This window comes from Pteropus alecto, unplaced genomic scaffold (assembly GCF_000325575.1).
Source record: "Pteropus alecto unplaced genomic scaffold, ASM32557v1 scaffold7, whole genome shotgun sequence".
Classification (NCBI taxonomy): Eukaryota; Metazoa; Chordata; class Mammalia; order Chiroptera; family Pteropodidae; genus Pteropus; species Pteropus alecto.
The window spans coordinates 59,127,414-59,147,106 of record NW_006494614.1 but is presented as its reverse complement, the minus strand read 5'-3'; the positions used below and the strand labels follow the sequence as shown (position 1 = coordinate 59,147,106).

The 19,693-nt window shown below is 46.7% G+C and overlaps 1 protein-coding gene across 2 annotated transcripts; it reads right to left on the bottom strand.

The window, feature by feature from the left end:
- Nucleotides 1-2,731: 2,731 nt before the first annotated feature.
- Nucleotides 2,732-19,269, bottom strand: MLYCD (malonyl-CoA decarboxylase). 2 transcript variants are annotated; one of them, XM_006926713.3, is made up of 5 exons: nucleotides 18,679-19,269; nucleotides 11,298-11,410; nucleotides 10,141-10,297; nucleotides 7,038-7,187; nucleotides 2,732-3,803 (listed from the first exon to the last, which is right to left on the bottom strand). In XM_006926713.3, exons 1-5 carry the CDS (start codon nucleotides 19,216-19,218, stop codon nucleotides 3,270-3,272), a joined length of 1,494 nt encoding a protein of 497 aa, XP_006926775.1. In that variant the 5' UTR covers nucleotides 19,219-19,269; the 3' UTR covers nucleotides 2,732-3,269. The 2 variants fall into 2 exon arrangements, with proteins under 2 accessions (XP_006926775.1, XP_006926774.1); XM_006926712.3 differs by lacking the exon at nucleotides 2,732-3,803 and adding an exon at nucleotides 3,926-4,997.
- Between the last annotated feature and the right edge of the window lie 424 nt (nucleotides 19,270-19,693).

Here is a 19,693-nt window from a genome sequence, read left to right as displayed (position 1 = left end):
ATTTCATATTCTAATGAATGTCTTAGAATTAAAAATCAGAAAGAGAAGTTCACTCCATTTAAGTCTTAAATGCTCCTTAGGCTTAATTTCAAACAAAGCCCAGAATAAGCTGATGCTTGCAAAATGTTAAGAGAGCCACACCCCCGTCCCTTTTAAGCACATGCCGAACAAGGAAAAAGTGGCCCCATTGCAGGAGTGTTATGCCCTCAGACGACCAAAAGAGGGCAGAGCTATACAAGCCTTAGTAGCTCTAGACCTGGAGGCAGTGAAGACCCAGCTCTCAGAAAGGGAAGGAGGGCGGGGGGGAGCGGGGCGAGAAGGAGAAGGCGGAAATCAGAGTGACTCCAGCCAGCAAGGCAGAGCTGGTTCGGGGCTGGTTGGGAGACCTTGGGCCATGCTGCTGAGCCTAGGGCTCCTCAAATGGAAGTGGGGTGCTGCTTAGTTTTCAGGGGGTGGAGAGGATGCCTCAAGCATTCACACAGTGCTCAAAGTAGAAATTTCTGGGAACAAATTACTCCACCTAGTCACCTGGTAGAAACTGCGAGCAGAAGCCAGAAAACTGCCAAACACTGTAACAGCCAAATAAAGAGATGATCGATTCCAGAACCTACATTAAGGTAAGCTCAACAGTGGTCCCTAGTCAAAGTCCAAATGCAGGAACATTTGTAATAAAGATGATAACTAGTGTGCTTTAAATGCTTTACGTACGTCATCTCAGCAGACCCTGAGGTAGGTGCTGTGGTTAACTCCATTTACAGATGGGAATACTGAGGCAAAGCGAGAGCAGATGGGTTGCTCCAGGACAGCCAGCTGGGAAGTGGCTGGAGCCAAAGCCGGTAGCCTCAACCCTTTATGCCATGCATTGCCTTTCAGAACAAAAAGGGGCCCATGAATGAGTCAGAGCGGGTTAGCCCCAGGTCCATTAGCCGCCCTTAAATCAGGATTATTCTAAATGCCAGCAGAGCCCAGGACTGAGCCTCCGGTGAGACCCTCTTGAATGGGATGGAAAAATCTGGGGTCTGTCTGAACCGCAGACAGCAAAGCCATTAGAGATGAGAACAGTCATGGTGGGCAGGGCCGGGGGTGCTTACCGAGGAGGAGCTGGCCGCATGAGGGCGGTGGAGTACAGCTTCAGCCTTGAGTCTGGGGCGCTATGTGAACTGACTACTGATGATGACAATTTACTGAGCACCTACTGTAAGCCTGCCACACTGCGGGGCACTTTCCAGAGGACGATACTGTGGTCAGAGTGGTTGGCAGGGTCCCCTAAGAGCAAGGAGAATGCAAACTAGGCCTGGGAGACAGCGCCATAGCCACTGTATCCCCTTTGCGATGACATCACCTAGGCAGCAGGTAGCTCTCCTGTAGGATGTAAATTCACGCTATCCAGAGAATAACTTTTTGTCGCCTCTAAAGCCAGCTGCTGCCTGCTTTCGCGTCCTGCTCTGCCATGGTCATTGTGTGAAGGACAACATACGTACACTGGGCATTCTGATCATCCCTCAGAGGAAATGGGAAGCCAGGCCATCTTAGCCACCTTCTGCCTTCTAGGAGCTGTCAGGTGAGAAGTAAGCAATGAGGGGTTTCCTGCAACATTCATGACACGAGGTGGGTTTCAGCTCAAGCGCAGTACAAAGGAGGCCTCATAAGCTCTTTTCCTTCAGTGATCTGGACTGAGGTATGGAAAAGAGAGCCCCGTGCATCCTTATCTATCCATCCTTGTCCATCCATCCATGTCAATTCTGGCTGCTTTAATAAAATACCACAGAATGGGTGGCTTATAAATAGCAGAAACTTATTGCTTACAGTTCTGGAGTCTGAAAATTGGAGGTCAAGGTGCCGGCACGGTTGAGTGAGGGCTCTCCCCCGTGTTGCAGACTTCTCATTGTGTCCTCACATGGCGGAAGGAGGGAGGGAGCTCTATGGGGTCTCTCTTATAAGGGCACTAATCCCACTTATGAGAGTTCCACCCTCATGACCTCCCAAAGGTCCCACCTATTAACAGCATCACCTTTGGGGGTTAGGATTTCAGTATGTAAATTCTGAGGAGACACAAACATCCAGACCACAGCACCAGCCACATCCACTCTTTTCTAGAGCATGCTGGCCATAGAGCAGTTGCCTGGGAGGTGACTAGCACAAGTAGGGGGCCTGGCACAGCAGTGGGGTAATAGACACCTGAGGGACTGGGACACTGGCAGTCCCCACCACCCACCATGAGGAATTCTGTCCTTAAAAGGGAGCCTAACCGGATGCTGTGATGGCTGATCATGGGCCAGCAAGTAACTCTGGAGCCATGGGCTTCCAGAATGAGCTCAGAGTGTTGCACAAGAGCACTAGACCTCTTCCACCAGGATTCGGGAAAAGCAGAAGTCCTAGTGTGACCACCATGCTGACTGTTACCAGGCAACAAGTCACATGCAGAAGACAACAGAGAAGGACCAGGGGACGGGCCTGGAAGATAAAAAGCAAGGAAGGCAAGGCGACCTGTCTGCCTGAGAACAGCACAAACACGGCGAGCACAGACACAGACACGCGTGCCCGCCCTCCTCCCTGCCACGACCGCAGCGCCGCTTCTCCCGTCGCCTAGTGCTCATGCCTCACGCTCCAGGCCCTCTCCACAGAGCACCCGAACACGCCAACAGGCTGGCTGGGCACCAAACGCGCAGTTGACATTTCAGAGCTGATTCCAGCATATAGGGTCTCGGATCTCAAAAACGACCACCACATGATCTTAAATAACCATGTTTTTAATGCTTTACAGAACAAACTTGTTCTTTACCATTATTTTCATTATGAACTTGAATCACTGAAAATTTAGTCTATAATCAAATCGAAGCCCTAAGCAGCAACACCTTTTGTGTTCTCTGAAACACAACTAGTAAAATGTAGCATAGCCCTCTATCCCTCTGCAACGAGTGGAGAGTGATGGCTAGAGCAGAGGCTCCAGGGCTTGCTGAAGATGGAGGTGCCATGGCACCAACCGTGGGCAGGAAGCCAGGCCAAAGGCAACGGCAGGTTCTCCTGGAGAGAACACGGCGTCTCCTTCCAGCCATGTCCAGCTTTACCCACAGTGCCTTGCACTCAGGTATTATAACTTTCCTCCCGCAGTGAAGGTCAAAGTCCCGCTTCCCAGTGTGACCCTACTGCGGGTGAGAGGACACAGTGAAACTTTGATTTACTAAAAGAGCTCCTTTTGATACATAACCCCCTGACTCTTCCAGAAAATCATCCTTTTCTGAGCCGGGGACATCTGCTTTAGGAAAGGTTTAAAGTTTGCTGTTCTTCTGGAACTGGGCCACCAGGCTGAGGACCTGCTCGGAAGCTTTGATGTTCTTTGAGCTGAGGTAGCTGGTGCTGTTGGTGGCCGTTTCCTCCAGGAAGTATCGGTAGTTGACCATCAGGCCACATGAGCCAGTGATGCCCTTGAGGCTGACATCGGCCATCCAGTTGATGCGCCACATCACAGCCCCATTTTGCAGGTGGAAGTGTGCCGCGGGGTTCAGGGCGTAGCCCCGGTGTTTCTCTCCGTACAGGTACCAGGCACAGAGCCTCATCAGGGGGCCCTGCAGCACCCTGACCAGCGTTTCAGACTTTATCCATTCGTTGCTGCTGAGAATGACCTTGAGGGTCTCATTCACGGGACCGCCTGTGATCTCTGAGATTTCTTTGCTTTCAGAATCTGTGAATAGTTCATTCCTCCCGTGCTCCTTCGCTTGCGATTTCAGGAGCCCCAGAAGCCATTTGGTGAATCCAGGTATAGGAGACAGGCTTGAAAATGTCCCAACGTGAGGAAACTCTTTCTGTAAGGCATGGTTGGGGTGGGGAAAGCAAGGTGGAGAAAACGGGCACCAAACGCGCAGTTGACATTTCAGAGCTGATTCCAGCATATAGGGTCTCGGATCTCAAAGACGACCACCACATGATCTTAAATAACCATGTTTTTAATGCTTTACAGAACAAACTTGTTCTTTACCATTATTTTCATTATGAACTTGAATCACTGAAAATTTAGTCTATAATCAAATCGAAGCCCTAAGCAGCAACACCTTTTGTGTTCTCTGAAACACAACTAGTAAAATGTAGCATAGCCCTCTATCCCTCTGCAACGAGTGGAGAGTGATGGCTAGAGCAGAGGCTCCAGGGCTTGCTGAAGATGGAGGTGCCATGGCACCAACCGTGGGCAGGAAGCCAGGCCAAAGGCAACGGCAGGTTCTCCTGGAGAGAACACGGCGTCTCCTTCCAGCCATGTCCAGCTTTACCCACAGTGCCTTGCACTCAGGTATTATAACTTTCCTCCCGCAGTGAAGGTCAAAGTCCCGCTTCCCAGTGTGACCCTACTGCGGGTGAGAGGACACAGTGAAACTTTGATTTACTAAAAGAGCTCCTTTTGATACATAACCCCCTGACTCTTCCAGAAAATCATCCTTTTCTGAGCCGGGGACATCTGCTTTAGGAAAGGTTTAAAGTTTGCTGTTCTTCTGGAACTGGGCCACCAGGCTGAGGACCTGCTCGGAAGCTTTGATGTTCTTTGAGCTGAGGTAGCTGGTGCTGTTGGTGGCCGTTTCCTCCAGGAAGTATCGGTAGTTGACCATCAGGCCACATGAGCCAGTGATGCCCTTGAGGCTGACATCGGCCATCCAGTTGATGCGCCACATCACAGCCCCATTTTGCAGGTGGAAGTGTGCCGCGGGGTTCAGGGCGTAGCCCCGGTGTTTCTCTCCGTACAGGTACCAGGCACAGAGCCTCATCAGGGGGCCCTGCAGCACCCTGACCAGCGTTTCAGACTTTATCCATTCGTTGCTGCTGAGAATGACCTTGAGGGTCTCATTCACGAGACCGCCTGTGATCTCTGAGATTTCTTTGCTTTCAGAATCTGTGAATAGTTCATTCCTCCCGTGCTCCTTCGCTTGCGATTTCAGGAGCCCCAGAAGCCATTTGGTGAATCCAGGTATAGGAGACAGGCTTGAAAATGTCCCAACGTGAGGAAACTCTTTCTGTAAGGCATGGTTGGGGGGGGGAAAGGAAGGTGGAGAAAACACACACACAAAGGGAGTTCAGAAGGTGTGTCACCTTAAAGAAACACCTCTCCATTTATCACTTCTGCATCATTAGCCTCTGTATGCTACTATACAGTTTACAAAATGATATTGGACGTACACTAATTTTCTCTTGTCAAGGAATATTTATGAAGAATTTGATGTGTGCCAGGCCTTGGAGGCCATCTTGAGTTCCCAAGGCAAGCTTTTATGGTGGTGTCTCTGTCTGCACCATTGATTTGGTAGCAAAGTTGGGAGACTTGCCTGAAATCAGAGCTGGGCTGCTGTGAAGTGGGACTTGGTATGTGGTCTTCTGACCACAGATCTTGTCATTCTGGCACACCATGCCCCTCCCATGGACTTTTTTGCAGCCGCAGAATCTAGTTCAGTACTTGGCACTCTAGTACCTAATGACTGCTGAATGAAATAAGTGCCCAGCTACACCACAGTGGATGCAAGGGATAGGGTAGAAGGGGGAGGCGATGGGTCTTTCTCCATATCGGACAATATGGATCAATCATTACTGTTCAAATTACACAGAGATCTCAATGATCATTTAAAAAATCCAATGTTTTCTGATGATAAATGTAATCCACCATACTTAACTACTCTGAGATAGCGACTCTCAATAGTCTGATAAAGTACAACTCCTTCTGGTCTTTCTCTAGGCAATTTTTACATGGGTGGGACATTTATTTTAATCCTGCTTTATGAACTTATATCATGAGTTTTTCTCGTTATCATTAAAATTCAAAACATAACTTTAACAACAGAATAATGTCAAAAGACGATATGATACCATGATTTCCCTAACTACATTCTCTTCGTTGGGCATTTAAAGTGGCTCTTAGTGTTTGCTTTTATAGACCCCATAAATACTTTTGTGCAGGAGGACTACGCTTCCTTCGAGATTCTGATGACTTTTCTGGCTCTCAGCTTGTGGCAGATGAGTGGCCAACTGTCAGGATGCTACTGGGCTGATGGGCCAACTCTGACTGATTCAGAAACAGAACCTATGGGTGTGTTACCCAGAACCCTGGATTCTGCTCTCCTTTGATCGCCCTTCTTACCCTTGTAGTCCCCCTCCTCCTGCCCCATTCATTTACACCTTCAGCAAAGAAGGAAATAGGATATTAATTAGATGTGGCTTCTTATCACCTCTGGGGAAAAGTGGCAGAGAGTGATTCTAATGAAGGTGATATCCAACTGAATCCCGACTTCTCAAATTTGAAATTGATTATGAATTTAATATGAAGCAGGTAAATATTTTAATTCCATTCTGTCATTCTCTAAGGAAGAACTTCTGCTACAGCTGTGTTGAAACCACCCAAAGCGGAGACCACCACTCTCAGAGCCAATTATTAACAATCGAATTATTTTACCTCAGAATTTGATTCTACTCTTAGCTTACTCAAGCCCCTTATGAGATAGTTTTAAAAAGCCTAGACCCAGAGTGAGCCTGAACATTGCTGTTGTAGGATCGTTGAAGTGTTCTTCCCAGGGCAAAAAAAAGAAGGAATATATATATAAAAGCCAGTCTTTTTCAAGCTGCCGGGTCTAATCTCGACACTTCCTCAAGTGATGGGAAAGCCCAAGCCGATGAAGTGTCAGGGGCCAGAGGCCTGGAGCATGGAGGCGAGGGTGGGTGGGGGACAATCAGGTGTGGATAGAATGACCACGAAATGTGTAATTCGAATTGGGACATGTGAGAGTGAAAGGTGGCACTCCTCCTGGGCTGCAACGAGACATGCAAGTTAGAACCACAGAAGCTGATGTTCTCGGATCACGTCTGCATTAGTGGCCAACTATTTCCATCCCTCGAGGGGCTTTAGGGTTCCTGGGGAGTGCCCCTGGCACTCTTCTGCCCCCTCCTCCCTCCCCGTGGATCCTGTCTTCACCTCTTGCCCATCACCGATCCTAAGACCTAGGGCCCGACCACCCTGCAGCAAGGTAAGAGGGGACTCTGCCACGACAGTCCTAGGACGGTGCCTCGCTCACCTGCAGCTCCTTCACCACTCGCTTTATGAGAAAGGACCCCAGCTCCACCCCCTGCAGTCCTTGCTGGGCCAGACTGAGGGAATAGAAGATGGCGGCGGCGATTTTGTTCTTCTCCTCCGTTTCCGACGGAGGATAGTCCTTCATTATCGCCTGGAAAACATGAATGACAGCGGTGAGTGGGCTTGAACTCCCTCACGCTCAGCATCTCGCTTTACTTCAGGGCATGAGAAATCCTCACAGGATGGGGGCTGACAGAGACCTCGGTGTCCCCACTATTCAAGGACTGGGCCATGAAGAGTAAACACGGTCTGTTCCGTTCTGAAACCTCTCTGGAGGTGGCCGCTGCACATCTTCCCTGGGTTGCTCGCTCACAGTGTTCCATCTCTTTGCAATTCCTGTGCAAACTTTGTTGAATAGCAATTTATGCCCCTTTTGTCTTTTTCAGGCTTTTGTGCACACTGAAACTTGATTAATCTCCTCCCCAGAAAACAACTTGAGGCTCTGTCGTCTAGGCGACATGGCGACATGGCTCCACTTTCTGTAGCTTTTCTGTCAAGGCCTTTTCTCTGAACCGTAGTGTTTAGATTTCTCAATAGGCTAGTGAGTCCTGTATAATTTTTCTTTTAGGAAATTCACCTTTTCCTGACTTTTCCATGCACCCTTTTGATTATGTGTCCCATTCTTGTTTTCCCTCAGTGAAAACACACATCCACACAGACACATACACAGAGCAACCTACGATATGACTTGTACTGGCAAGTCCCTTAGACAAGTCTGAGTTTATTAGTGCCGAGTTTTGACTGCGGGAGTTTCTGAACCTTAATACTCTGTGGGTCACTTGACAACAGTGGATTAGCAGGCGGTTGCCTTTCAGTTCGCTTTGATGCAAGCACACCAGCTTGCTTCTGAAGAAAACATTTAAACTACTCTAACTTCCACCAGCTACGTTTGATTCTTAAAGTTGGGATGTTTGGCCCAGAGCCATGAAGAGGTCTGGGAGTCCACAAACTTTCTAAAATTGTGTATGGGATGTGCGGGTCTGCGCATATCCCCCCTGGGGACAATGTCCTCAGCTTTCATCCCCTTCAGATAGATACTCAAAAGGTCTTTTCTGTGACTCCCCAAAAGTTAAGAACTGCTGCTATAGAAAAGTGAGGTAGATGGTGAAACAGGCTGTGACACCTCCTGGGGTCCACGCCAGGCCCTCTCTCCTACACCCGTACTCTGGAGGAAGAACTTTGGGTCAAAGAACAGAGCTCATTTCCAATCATTCTTCGTCTCCATCTTGGTAAATTATCTCTTGTTTTTTAAAAAAGTCTGTAGGTTACTCTGTGGTTCCTTATTCAAAAATTTCCAGCAAATCTTTTTTTAAAGTTTTCAAAATCGAAACAGATCTTTCTTTGGTTATGCAAATGAGATATGCATAATGTCAAAGAGGCAAAAAATAAATGCGCAAAGAAGAAATCACAAATTACTCCAAAACCTGACACTGAGTCCTGCTGCTAACCTTTTGATGACACCTTTCTAGGTCTGTCTCACTGGCTATCGGTACGTATATACTTAAACACGCGCACGCACGAAACTGCGTACACATGCAATCTCTCATAGGCCCGGCGCTCAGTTCTCCACACTTGGAAGGCAGCTGCCCTCAGGGCCAGGATGTGGGCTGGGCTGGAATCCTGGTCCCGCCCATACTAATTCTACCACTGTGGGCAAATCACTGAAGTTTCCCATAGCCTCAGTTTTCTTATGTCTAAATGAAGACAATCATGCTACTAATACCACCTACCACACAGGGTGCTGTGGCAGTAACACGTGGAATATGCTTTGTGGCTGACGGGCACAGAGCAAATGCGCAATTCATATTATTCATACTATGAATAAGATCACACCATCCGTGCTATTCTGTAACCTGATTTTTCATGCAATAGTATGTCAAGGTTGGCTTTCCATGTCAAAAATATAAAACTAGTTCACAGAATATAAAAATATAAAAATACGTTCACAGAACTCCAATGCATGTGAGGATGTACCAGGTGTGTATGCTGTCATTTCCTTAATGCCTCCTCTGATGGGCAGTTAGGTTATCATGTCCAACCTTTCAAAACCGTAGACAACGCTGCAGTGAGCAACTGCCTGCACGCTGAGTATCTCTCTAGGATAAATTACCGAGTGAAATTTTTAGGTTGAAGGAATGCATGTTTTATATTTTAATTGGTATCACCAAACTGTCCTCGGGGAGGCGGTAATAACTTCTAGTGCGAGAGCACGCTGGCTCCTTCAAACACAAAAATCGTAAGGGATTTCTCCCTGGTGATTAAGGACATCTGCTCATTTGCCTTCTCGATTTCTCTGCCTTATGACCCTAGGAAGGCCACTCAGTGTGCCCATCCTATGACTTCTTATCATCTCTCCAGCTTCTGAACAGGCTATCCCCATCCCAAAGCCCTTGCCCACTGTGGCCTCCTGGTCTAAGCAAAACCCAGTGACCCAGGTGTCTCCGCCTCCCCTCACCTGTCTTTATCATCACTGAGATCTGTTCTGCTAGCCCCACTCCCTGCATTGGTTCTTCTCCCCGCTTTGTGCCTCCAGGAATGTTTCAAACATTCTCGCCAACTCCTGAAGGAGAAAGCAGCTGGCCGCAGGCAGGGCCTATCAAATGCAGCTCCCATGACCTCCACTCACCGGGCAGAGCTCTGTGCCTATATCAGGCACGCAGCATGAGTCTATTTTTCAATCACATGTCTTTTTAAATTACCCATAGCTACTTAACAAACGCTTAAAAGTTGAACCGTGTGCCTTTCCATCTCTTCTCCCCTTGCAACTCTTTTCTGCCTCACAAAAATATTCTGTAATATACTTCAATCATGTCTCAGTTCAAAGTCAACAGACCCAGATGAATGCTCTCCTCATTTCATAACTGTCTACATACTACACGTCTATATTCTGTAGCTACAAATTTGGAGATTTCACCTAGCCAACTAGAATATCCATAAAAGTCCAAAGCAATTTGTTTTTAAAAAGGGGATGAAACTAAGTTTAAAAAAACTTAAGGGACTCTGCAGAATGCCTACTTTGTCGTGAATGGACTGTCCGCAGGTACCTGCATGTTGCTGGGGATCTCACTGAGCAGTGCCACATGCAAAATTATGAGGGGCTCCTCGGGGGTTGAACAGTGAGAAAAAAAGTAACATCTCTTGTAAGGGCCGACACGTCGTTTCAGATCCATCCAATTTTTTATAGGATGCACAGCCTCAGACCTGAGGAGAACATTACAAAGAGCTAAGACAAATGTACAATTTACAAGTTAAATAACCATTGCTAATTCTCATTCATATTATTCACTCAAGTCAAATAAATCCTTTAAATATAGCTTTAATTGACTCCGGGAAAATTCAAAGAAAATCATTTTAATGTGAAACAGCACTGGTTGAAAGGAACTATAATTAATGACCATTTCACACACAAAATTTGTGCTCTCATTTTTAATGCCTGGTCTTAAGACTAGTTTGCGAGGCCCTTGGGAAGCAGGTTTTAACGCAGAAACCTAACCAGATGCTTCAACGGCGAACATTTCGTCTTTTATTTCCTTTGAATCTCCGCAGTTTGAAGTCAATGTCGCAAACACACGTCTCCCGGTTCCATCTGGCTGGCAACCTCAGCCAACCACTACTTTGCTTTCAGCATGTGAAATGGCAGAAGGCACTATCAGCCCCTCGAATCTGTTACACTTCCAATTGGTAGGACATTTCCCAAACCTCAGATTCCTTAAGACGACATGGAATGTGAAGATCCTGAGGTGGAAAGAGCTTCTCCTATTTGTGAGAAAAGCCATGTCATGCTAGCCTGCATCTTTCACTGTGTCTTGGACGTGCTGAAATTATGCACCAATATAGTTAATTTAGAGATTTTATCCAAGGGAGAAATTTTAACAACTAGATGAGACGGATGCTGTTTGGATTCCTAATGTAAATACCTGGCCCAGTGAATTCATATAGCTCTGATGATGGGGTCTGGGGAAAAAGAGGACCCCTGTGCTTGAAATATGAGGACATAGATGAGACTCTGCGTTTGCCCGCAGAATGATCAGTTTCTACCTGTGCCCTTTCCTCCTCCAGAATCTCAACATCACCTGCTAGGGCAGCCACAACATTTATGAATACTGTGTCTGGGTTTTATTAGGCTTGGAATAAAATGCACATGTGAATTGAGATTAGTTTTCAGCTAAAATACAAGGAATGTGAAAGTCTGAATACTTACTCACTGACTCGCTGAAGCACTTCACATGGCGAATGCCAGGTCACCCGTTCTAGGTTTAGGAACCCTGAAGAAAACCATTCTGACAGCATGCCTTTCAGCACTCCATTCATTTCCTGAAAAGAAGAGAAAGCGTCAGCCTTCCAATGAAAAGAGATAAAGCCCATCTCTGCATCGTCTCCAACATGGTGAGTTAAAACACCAAAACGTGATGCCCATGGAGACTGTGCAAGAGGAATCTCCAAATGGCCTTTTCTGAAATAGCTCCACTGAACTCTTATCTCAACCAAGTTAGACTGAATTCAGCTTTCCATTTAGACTTTACTACTTCAATCTGTAAGATACCTGAACGGGAGTATTGGATTTGAAGTAAGTTTCCCAAATCAAATATGTTCCAATTCATTCACCGTAAAGAACGCAAATAAAAACATAAAGTTCATATAGCAAGGAATGGTGCATCATAAAGGAAATGCTAACACAGGCAGCACAGAGCTCAAGTCCCCATCCCCTGAGGAACAGTTTTCGATATGCTAGAACATCATTTCTTATTTCCTGAGAGAAGCAAGTACTGGGTTCAGGTACTATATTTTGTCAACTCTAAGATGTGCATTTTCATATTTTAACATCTCTAAAGTCACCTTGATGCAACTTGCAAATGATGGCAGGTCAACTAGTAGCATTTTTTTTCCTTTCCTAGTGGGACATAAAATAATAGTGTATCTGGCGATCGACTCATTTACACTTGATGAAATTGTTCTAATTTCACTTCACTTTATATCTATTTCCAAAATTATTTGAGTCAACTTTACCATCAAAAATCCACTTGACTGAAACCTTTCAAGCAAGAACAAGAGGTGCATAAAGAAAGGAGAGAAGCAGAACCATCTCAGTTTAATCTACCCTGACCACCACCGAACACGTAACAGCAATAAGCTTCCTAACAGCTAGCATGGTGAGGAGAGGGGGCTAAATCTAGGGCCAACTAGGAGAAGACACAGACAGTCAGACCTGGATCAAACTTAATGTAAAGAAGAGCTTTTGAATCGCTAGAGCTGTCCACAGATGTCATCCCGAAAGAGCGTGAACCTTCCCATGGGAAGTGATCTAGCACAGGGTCGACAAGGACTTGGTGGAGCTGTTTTAAAAAGGATTTAAGAATCCAGTAATAAGGTGGATCAGATGACCTTTGCAATTCCTTCTAAGTCTTTATTGATTCCATATCTAGTCTCTTTCACTTGGCCCTAAGCTCCGTAAGGGCAGAGGTCATTTCTGATTCATTCCTCTGGTTCTCAGAGCATTCTTCAGGGCCTTTCATGTGGAAGATGGTTAACAGATTGATATCAAACGAAAAAAAGAAGAAAAGCTAAAGAATGGTGATTAGGAAGTAGCAGGAAAGGAGGATATGACATGTCATTTGCTAGGCAACACAGAATGAGTCCTTATAAAACTCTATTTACTACATTTGACTACAATGGTTCATGACTTGGGGTCCTCACAACCTTTTGAGTATGTGCTAAGAACCAGGGACCCTCTCCCTAGAAACATGCAAACACATTAATTAAATTTTGCATACAATTTCCTGGGGTTCACAGACCTCTGAAACACATCTATGAGTCATCCCCCAGGGGTTCATGGACCCCGGATTAGGAACCTCTGCTCCGAATGGTTAGAAATGAATTAGCCAAGTTCCATGTAAGATGTACTGGCATCTCTATTATATTCGCAATAGAAAAAAGCTGGAACTATCTAGTTTCAGTATTAATTCAGTATTAATTATGAAAGAAATGGTTTGGCTGATGAGAGCTGCCTGTCTAAAAGCCTCTTCATTCTATTTTGGGCTATTGACAGCTATAAAATGTGACGCTGGTACACGAGAACTGGGAACTAGGTTAAAGGTTACAAGTCTCTACTGCTTAGTTCTAATACGATGACAGCTGTTCAGGCTGGAATTAACCACCCCATGCAGCAAGGCTACTGGATCACACAGAACAGGAGGGAAAGAAATCACTTATGCTTTCTGCTCATTAATTTTGCAATCACTTATCCACAATCTGAGACTCAAATACAACTGCAGGGAATACTGTGATAATGCCAAAGTCGTGTCAAGCCTCAGTTCTTTCTGTACTGCTAATTCCAGTTATCCTGGATGACACCGTTCAGAAGGTCACTCAACTCTATCTTTCAGGAGAGAAAACGCCGTCTCCTATGCTCTCTTCTGAATGGGCTATGAAGATCTCCCCATTTTTGGTATGTGAAGAAGAGTTACTTTTCATTGTTCAGAAGCCCTGAGCTGGGGAAGGCAGCTGAAAGCCAGCGGAGAGGGTCACGGTGCTGAAGCTAAGACATTTTAGGCACAATTCCAACTCGTGCAAGCTGCTGACCCCCAGAACATATCTATGAATATGTTCTTTTTTGGTCTAGCTAAGTACGGAATTTAGTAGAACCAACAAGGCCCACTATACTAACTTAAAAGCAAGACAAACCACCAAAAGAAGTTGTACCACTGTGTAGCCAGCTGGGCACTGCGACAGTGGGGACGCTGACAAGGTCTGACGCACGTTTAGTTCCTTCTCTCGTGTTCCACCTATGCATCTGTTAAGGCCTGCACACCTCTCATTTCACCGAAATGTCTACATTGAAATTGCTCATCAAAACCCCCTCCCATTTTCTATGTCAACTTCCCGCTAGTAGTGCCCACAAATTGCTCACCAGCGCTCAGACCTTCTGCTATGATGAGTTCAGTTCAGTCTCACTGGGGATTTTATCTGTAAGAAATCTAACTCTTCAACCCAAATAGGCCTTTGGGAACGTCTCTGGAGAAAAACGAAAGCCTATAAACCACACACACGGAAAGCACACCCCACACACAAATAATTGCCCCCACATATACACACCTACACAGGAGGCGTCAACACACAGCATCCACATACCAGATCTGCTATCTCAAAAAACACAACACAGATATTTGATCTTTGCCAGGTTGTAGAAACTTTCTTCAAGGTAGCACTTGTATCTTCCCAGCAGTCTTGAAATTGCTCCTGAACTTCAAATCTAAAAGGATTAAGAATCCCCATGGGAGAGAAAAGAAACCCCGTCTGATATAAAATATCCAAGGAAAGAAATACACTCCCACTCGGTTCTCTTGCCTTTGGCCTTCATGTTGGGTTACATTTGAAATGGAAGTGTCAGTCTTCCGATTCTTCTCATATTTCCGATAATCGCAACCCTTGGTCAGAGACCAATATCTTAACAAACCGTGCCCTCATTTGTAAACTGGATTTTTAGCAAAGCTCCCTCAGGTATTTCTTAGAAGAGAAGCAGGCTGACCTTGAGCAAACCGACCACCAGTTGAATCTTTCACCTCAGTGCAGTGCCAGTTGGCTCAGGGAGTTAAGTGACTTGGCTAAGATCACCTAAAATCATGCCTTTAACCAGCGGATGGCAAAGACAGGAAGGGAACTGGCCTCTACTCTCCCCATCCAGTGCTGCTTCCACCACACCCACTGTCCCGCAAGTCACTGAAATCAGCATCCTTTTTGGCTTCACATTGCCAGTTATTCTAAAGTGCCTTTGTACCCTATAGGATCCAGTAAACAGAAACCTGTGCTGGGCGTGCAATGACCGAATCCATTCCATAATAATGCTCAGGCTGAAGCCAACAGCAGCTCTCCTGTAAACTAGCGTGTGTTTACTTGAGTTTTATCTAGCTAGTCCTAAGGGCAGTGGGGCCCAGGTGAGTAGCATGCCCGTGTGACAGGGTACATGCTGTGTGCACACAGTAAGGGGTGCTGATATCTGGGGCAACTGCAGAGGGAAGTCCCCAATCCCCCAGCATCACAGAGCATCACAGGCCCCTGCGGGTCTGGGACTCCTGCCCCAAAGCTGCACGTACCAAACTTCTGGTGGTTTCTAACATTAAGTTCCTAAGAGTGAAAAGTTCTTAGGAACTTAATGTTAAAGAGCTGTACCGCCTCTTTAACTTGGATGCAAAATCCAGGATGAGGTAGAAGGGAATCGAGATGGCATTAAGTGATTCTGGTGACAGATTAGAATATCAGATCCCAGTGACAATTTCTATGGATGAAAAAACAACAACAAGAAAAAACTATTCACTGAATAATTTCAATGACAGGGATTAATTTTTTTTTTTTTTATATATAACTATGTAGAGCAAAGGAGAAGGGACCAGATTTAGCCCCTAACAGTTAGATGCACTAGATATAAAAGCAGAATTTTTAAGTAGAGCAATGAAGAGGCATAATGAAAACTAGAAAAGGCTTCTAAACCCAATGTGTCCAAGTGCGGAGGCAAAGGTCAGGCTATCGTTATTTATCCTTTGTTCAAAAAATATCTTTAGTCCATGTGGCTTTTTGCCTGCAGGTATGCGACGCTTTTCCCCTCCTGTGTGTTGACAGCTTGGGTGAAAAAAAAAGGGAACACTGAACATCTGAGGAACTGGTGTTCCTGGCAGCTCTGGATTCCCCCAAGGCAAGCTCCTCTCTCCCAACAAGTTTCAATGTCACAGCTTTCAACTGCCATGGTTTCTTCTCAACTGCATGATAATCGAGAGTTTTCTCGTGTGGGCAAGAGCGAGGGGGTACATTCATTAATATGTCAGAGAATCAGCAGATTTAAAACTGGAAGGGACATCAGAAACCACCCAGGGCCAACACACACTGAAAGTTGCCAAGGGCAGTCCGAATGTCTGATATGATGTCTTGCTTGGCTGTGCAGAAAACTTCCAAGCCCTCTGGGGTCCCTTCCAGCCTCGAAACTCTGTGAGAGGAGCAGTCTGACATCAAGACAAGTGGGGATTAGAGTGCTGACTTTGTCTTATAGTGGGGCACCCAGGAGTTTATCTTAAGACTTCATTTATCATTTTGCTATGCAAGAAATTAAAGACAAGGTTCCCCATTTTCAAGTAGCTGATCATCTAGTTTGGGGTTGGGAGGGGGAATAATATACTTCGAACACTAAATTCTGTGGTTAATGTATAAAATCCAAGTGAAGGGTGCAGACAATAACGTATGCCATGAGGCTCAAAACTAGGTGAGACCACTTTGAACTGGAGTGGTTAGAAAAGCTGAGTGAATGGGCTAGGGGTAGAGGCAGCTCTTATTCTACCAAGCCTCCCAAGTAGGAATCACACAGGGATTCAGGAACTGTGCATCCAAAAGCAGGCTTGGCTAGAGACAACAGGTGAGAGTAATGAGGAGTAAGGCTGGAAATACTGTCCAGGATGGTTTGATGTACATCAAAGGAACCAAAGGAAAGACTAAATGTGATCCTTCTGGCACGTGAAGCTTGATGGTTTTTCAACAAGGGAGTAAAGACTGACCTGTGGTTTTAGAGAGAGAAGGGCACTGGGATTGCTAAGATGGAAGCTTGCACAAAGTTGTGGAAAGAGTAAATACAGTCACAACTAGAGAATACTAAAACTCCTGACTTGTTAAACTACATAAAACAAAGCCATCAATTAACTATTTTTTTTCTCTTGTCCTCCATTTTATAGAAAAAGGCAAATTCAAAGAGAACAAATCCATTTTAGATCTAGTTAAATGGTCAACTCCAGGAGTCACTGTGTAGTGACCGTGGAGCCATCGAGTTGATTGATGACGTGAGTTGCAACCGTCACCAGCTCTGTATTCTGGGCACAGCACTTGACCTCAGCAAGCATTAATCCCCTTACCTATGGCTTGCTAAGGATGAAATAAGCAAGTTCATGAAAAGCACTTACTACCCACTATGCCTGTTACCAACTCTTCCCATTCTAAAGTGGAAGCTCCTGGACCAAGCAACCTTGGAGCCTAGAGCATGCCTCATATAAGATAAACACCAGATGGCTGCGTGCTGGATGGGTGAATGGGTAGATGATTTCATTCTGAGACAGCCTCCTATGCAGTAAGAATCAAGTTCCAGAAGAACCGTCATAGAGCACTGGTCCCTGCATGAAGAAAAAAAGCCCGCTTGGATGATAGGCTACACCCAAGCCTCCCTTGAGAGGAATCAGATGGAAATGCATGAAGTATGTGAAACACGAATCAGATGGCTTGAGCCAGTAACATGGTCGATTCAGCATAGTAAGACTCCATGACTAATTTGGTGCTGGTGCAATAAACAACTGTGGGTTCTCAGTCTGTGAAGGTTTGTGGCCCTAGGTAACAGTATTGTAAATCGACCAGCTATCATGAGAAATCAAATCACAGCCATTATCATTACTCTGAGATTAATCTTTAACAACATCCAATTTCTGTGCATCTAAGGCTAAGTAACTAAGAAAGATAGTTTCTGACACCACTATAACTCATATAACATGATGGGGATATGAAGTGTAGTACAAAGAACCCCAGATTTGGATCTGGGTGGATGATCCAAGACATATCTATTTGCTCTAAGTTCTTGGGCAAGTCATACAACCTCGATATACGTTTCTTTTAGTGTAAAAGTGGATATGCATATCACCTATCTAGAGTGAGGCAATAAACACTATAACTACCATGCCAGTGTTCTTATGTAAACTAGGACATATTGTTCAACTGTTCAGTATGAAATTCTGAATGTCAGAACTTCCTGAAACTTTCAAATAATTTGTTTACTAAAAGCAAGTTGTGGTCCCTCCACATTTAAAACCAATAGTACAAAAGGACTATATTCAACTATTAGCACTCTTTCAAAAAAGTCATTATTTAAATCGAAGTATTTATTTGCATCTAACATGAGCTCACCGTGCTAAGCACTTGATTACTTCAAGAAGTCAACCAAGAATCAAGTTTCAGGGCTGAATTCCAGAAGGTAAAAAGCCCTGCAGCAGAGAGGTTATGCAGCACACAGACGACCAGAAGGCGCCCAGCTTCCTAGACGGTGGCAATCTCATCATCTAGTCATCTTTGTGCTGTTTCACAAGACTTCTTACAGGACGACAGTTTACACACCGTGAGTATGCATTTAATTTTTGCTGACACCATCCAGGTTTTCAGAAAGGCTGCCTGATGCCCAGTTTGGTACTCACTCAAGTATATACTGCATAGATGAAACTTCTCAGCTAAAATAATAAACAGACATGGAGCGCTCTAATCATGAACGAGGCGTGACAGTTGCCTTTAACGGTAGGCAAGTGCCATTTCTAGTAAGCACAACACAGTAAGGACTGGAGCAAGATATCACTAGAGGGAGCTAAGGATTCAGAAAGCGTCGGGAAGGGACGGGGTTCAGGAGTGCAACTCAAGGGGAAGTGTGCAGGGCTTCAGGAAGGGAAGGCAGAGTGTTTGGGGCTTGAGCGGCAGGTGAGGACTATACAGGGAAGACCGTCAAGAGCCCGCAGACCTAGGCGCAAGGCGGGGGCACGACCTGGGCTGTCCCCATTGCCCGCGGGTCGGAGCCTTACCCGGACGTGCGGCCCCTCCACCAGCTTGAGGGCCTGCGCCTCGAGCAGGTCGGCCCGCAGCTGCACCAGGAAGCGTACGCCGCCGTCCAGCTTGCTGATTTGGTGGAAGAGACCGCGGTAGCGCGGCACCAGGGCGTAGCGCAGCCGGTCCTCGGCCTGCAGCAACACCGCCGCCTCCCGCGGTTGCTGGCGCAGTTGGAGCACGCCGGCGCTTTGCTCTGCCACCTGGCCGTGGTCCACGCCGAAGCCCTGCGCCAGGCGGCCCAGCAGCTCGGCGCGTTCGGCCGCGTCGGCCAGGCCGCCGTAGAATCTCACAAAGTCCGCGCACTGGCCCTCCGCCGGCGCCGGGGTCTTCTCGCGCAGCTCGTAGGACGGCGTCGCGGGTACCGCGCGGTGAAGCAGCTCGTCCATGGCCCGCCCCAGGGCACCCACCCCCGACTGCACAGTTAACAGCCGGAGTACAGGTGGCCGCGGCGGCCGTCGGGGCAGCCTCAGCGTGGGGAAGCACCGCGTCGTCAGGCTTGATCGGAGGCCAAGCATAGTTCCAGGGAACAGCTGCCTAGCAAACGCCGCCAGCCTCACTGTTGTGCTTCCGGCTTCCGGCTTCCGACTTCCGGTGTGTGCCGGCCTCATTGGCCGAGGCCGGAAGACGGGCAGGGCGGAGGCCAATGAGAGGGCAGAGCGGAGGGACTGGGGCGGGGCGAGCGCGGGGCGGAGCGCGACCCGAGGCCAAGTGCAGCCAAAGGTCCCAGCACCGCAGCGAGGCAGGCTGCGGCTTCATCCCCTCCCCTCTACTCCACTACCCTGTCACCTGGCTACCCAAAGTCAACGTCTCAGCCTCGCTCCTCTTAACCCAGAGATGAACTCTCCAACCTCAGGGTGCGTCAAAGTCACCTGGAGAACGTGTTAAGCATGCAGATTCCTGGGCCCTATTCCCAGTGGGTTTGAGTAGGCGCGGAGGAATCGGCGTGCCTACGAAGTTTCGTGGTGGCAGTTCTCTGGCAAGGTAACCTAA

Excerpts from the sequence above, each read along its gene's own strand:
- MLYCD (XM_006926713.3), bottom strand. The coding sequence starts at position 19,218 with ATGCTTGGCCTCCGATCAAGCCTGACGACGCGGTGCTTCCCCACGCTG. Across the intron at positions 11,411-18,678 it reads TGGAGGGGCCGCACGTCCGG|GAAATGAATGGAGTGCTGAA; the intron begins GTAAGGCTCCGA and ends TCTTCTTTTCAG. Across the intron at positions 10,298-11,297 it reads GTGCTTCAGCGAGTCAGTGA|GTCTGAGGCTGTGCATCCTA; the intron begins GTAAGTATTCAG and ends TGTTCTCCTCAG.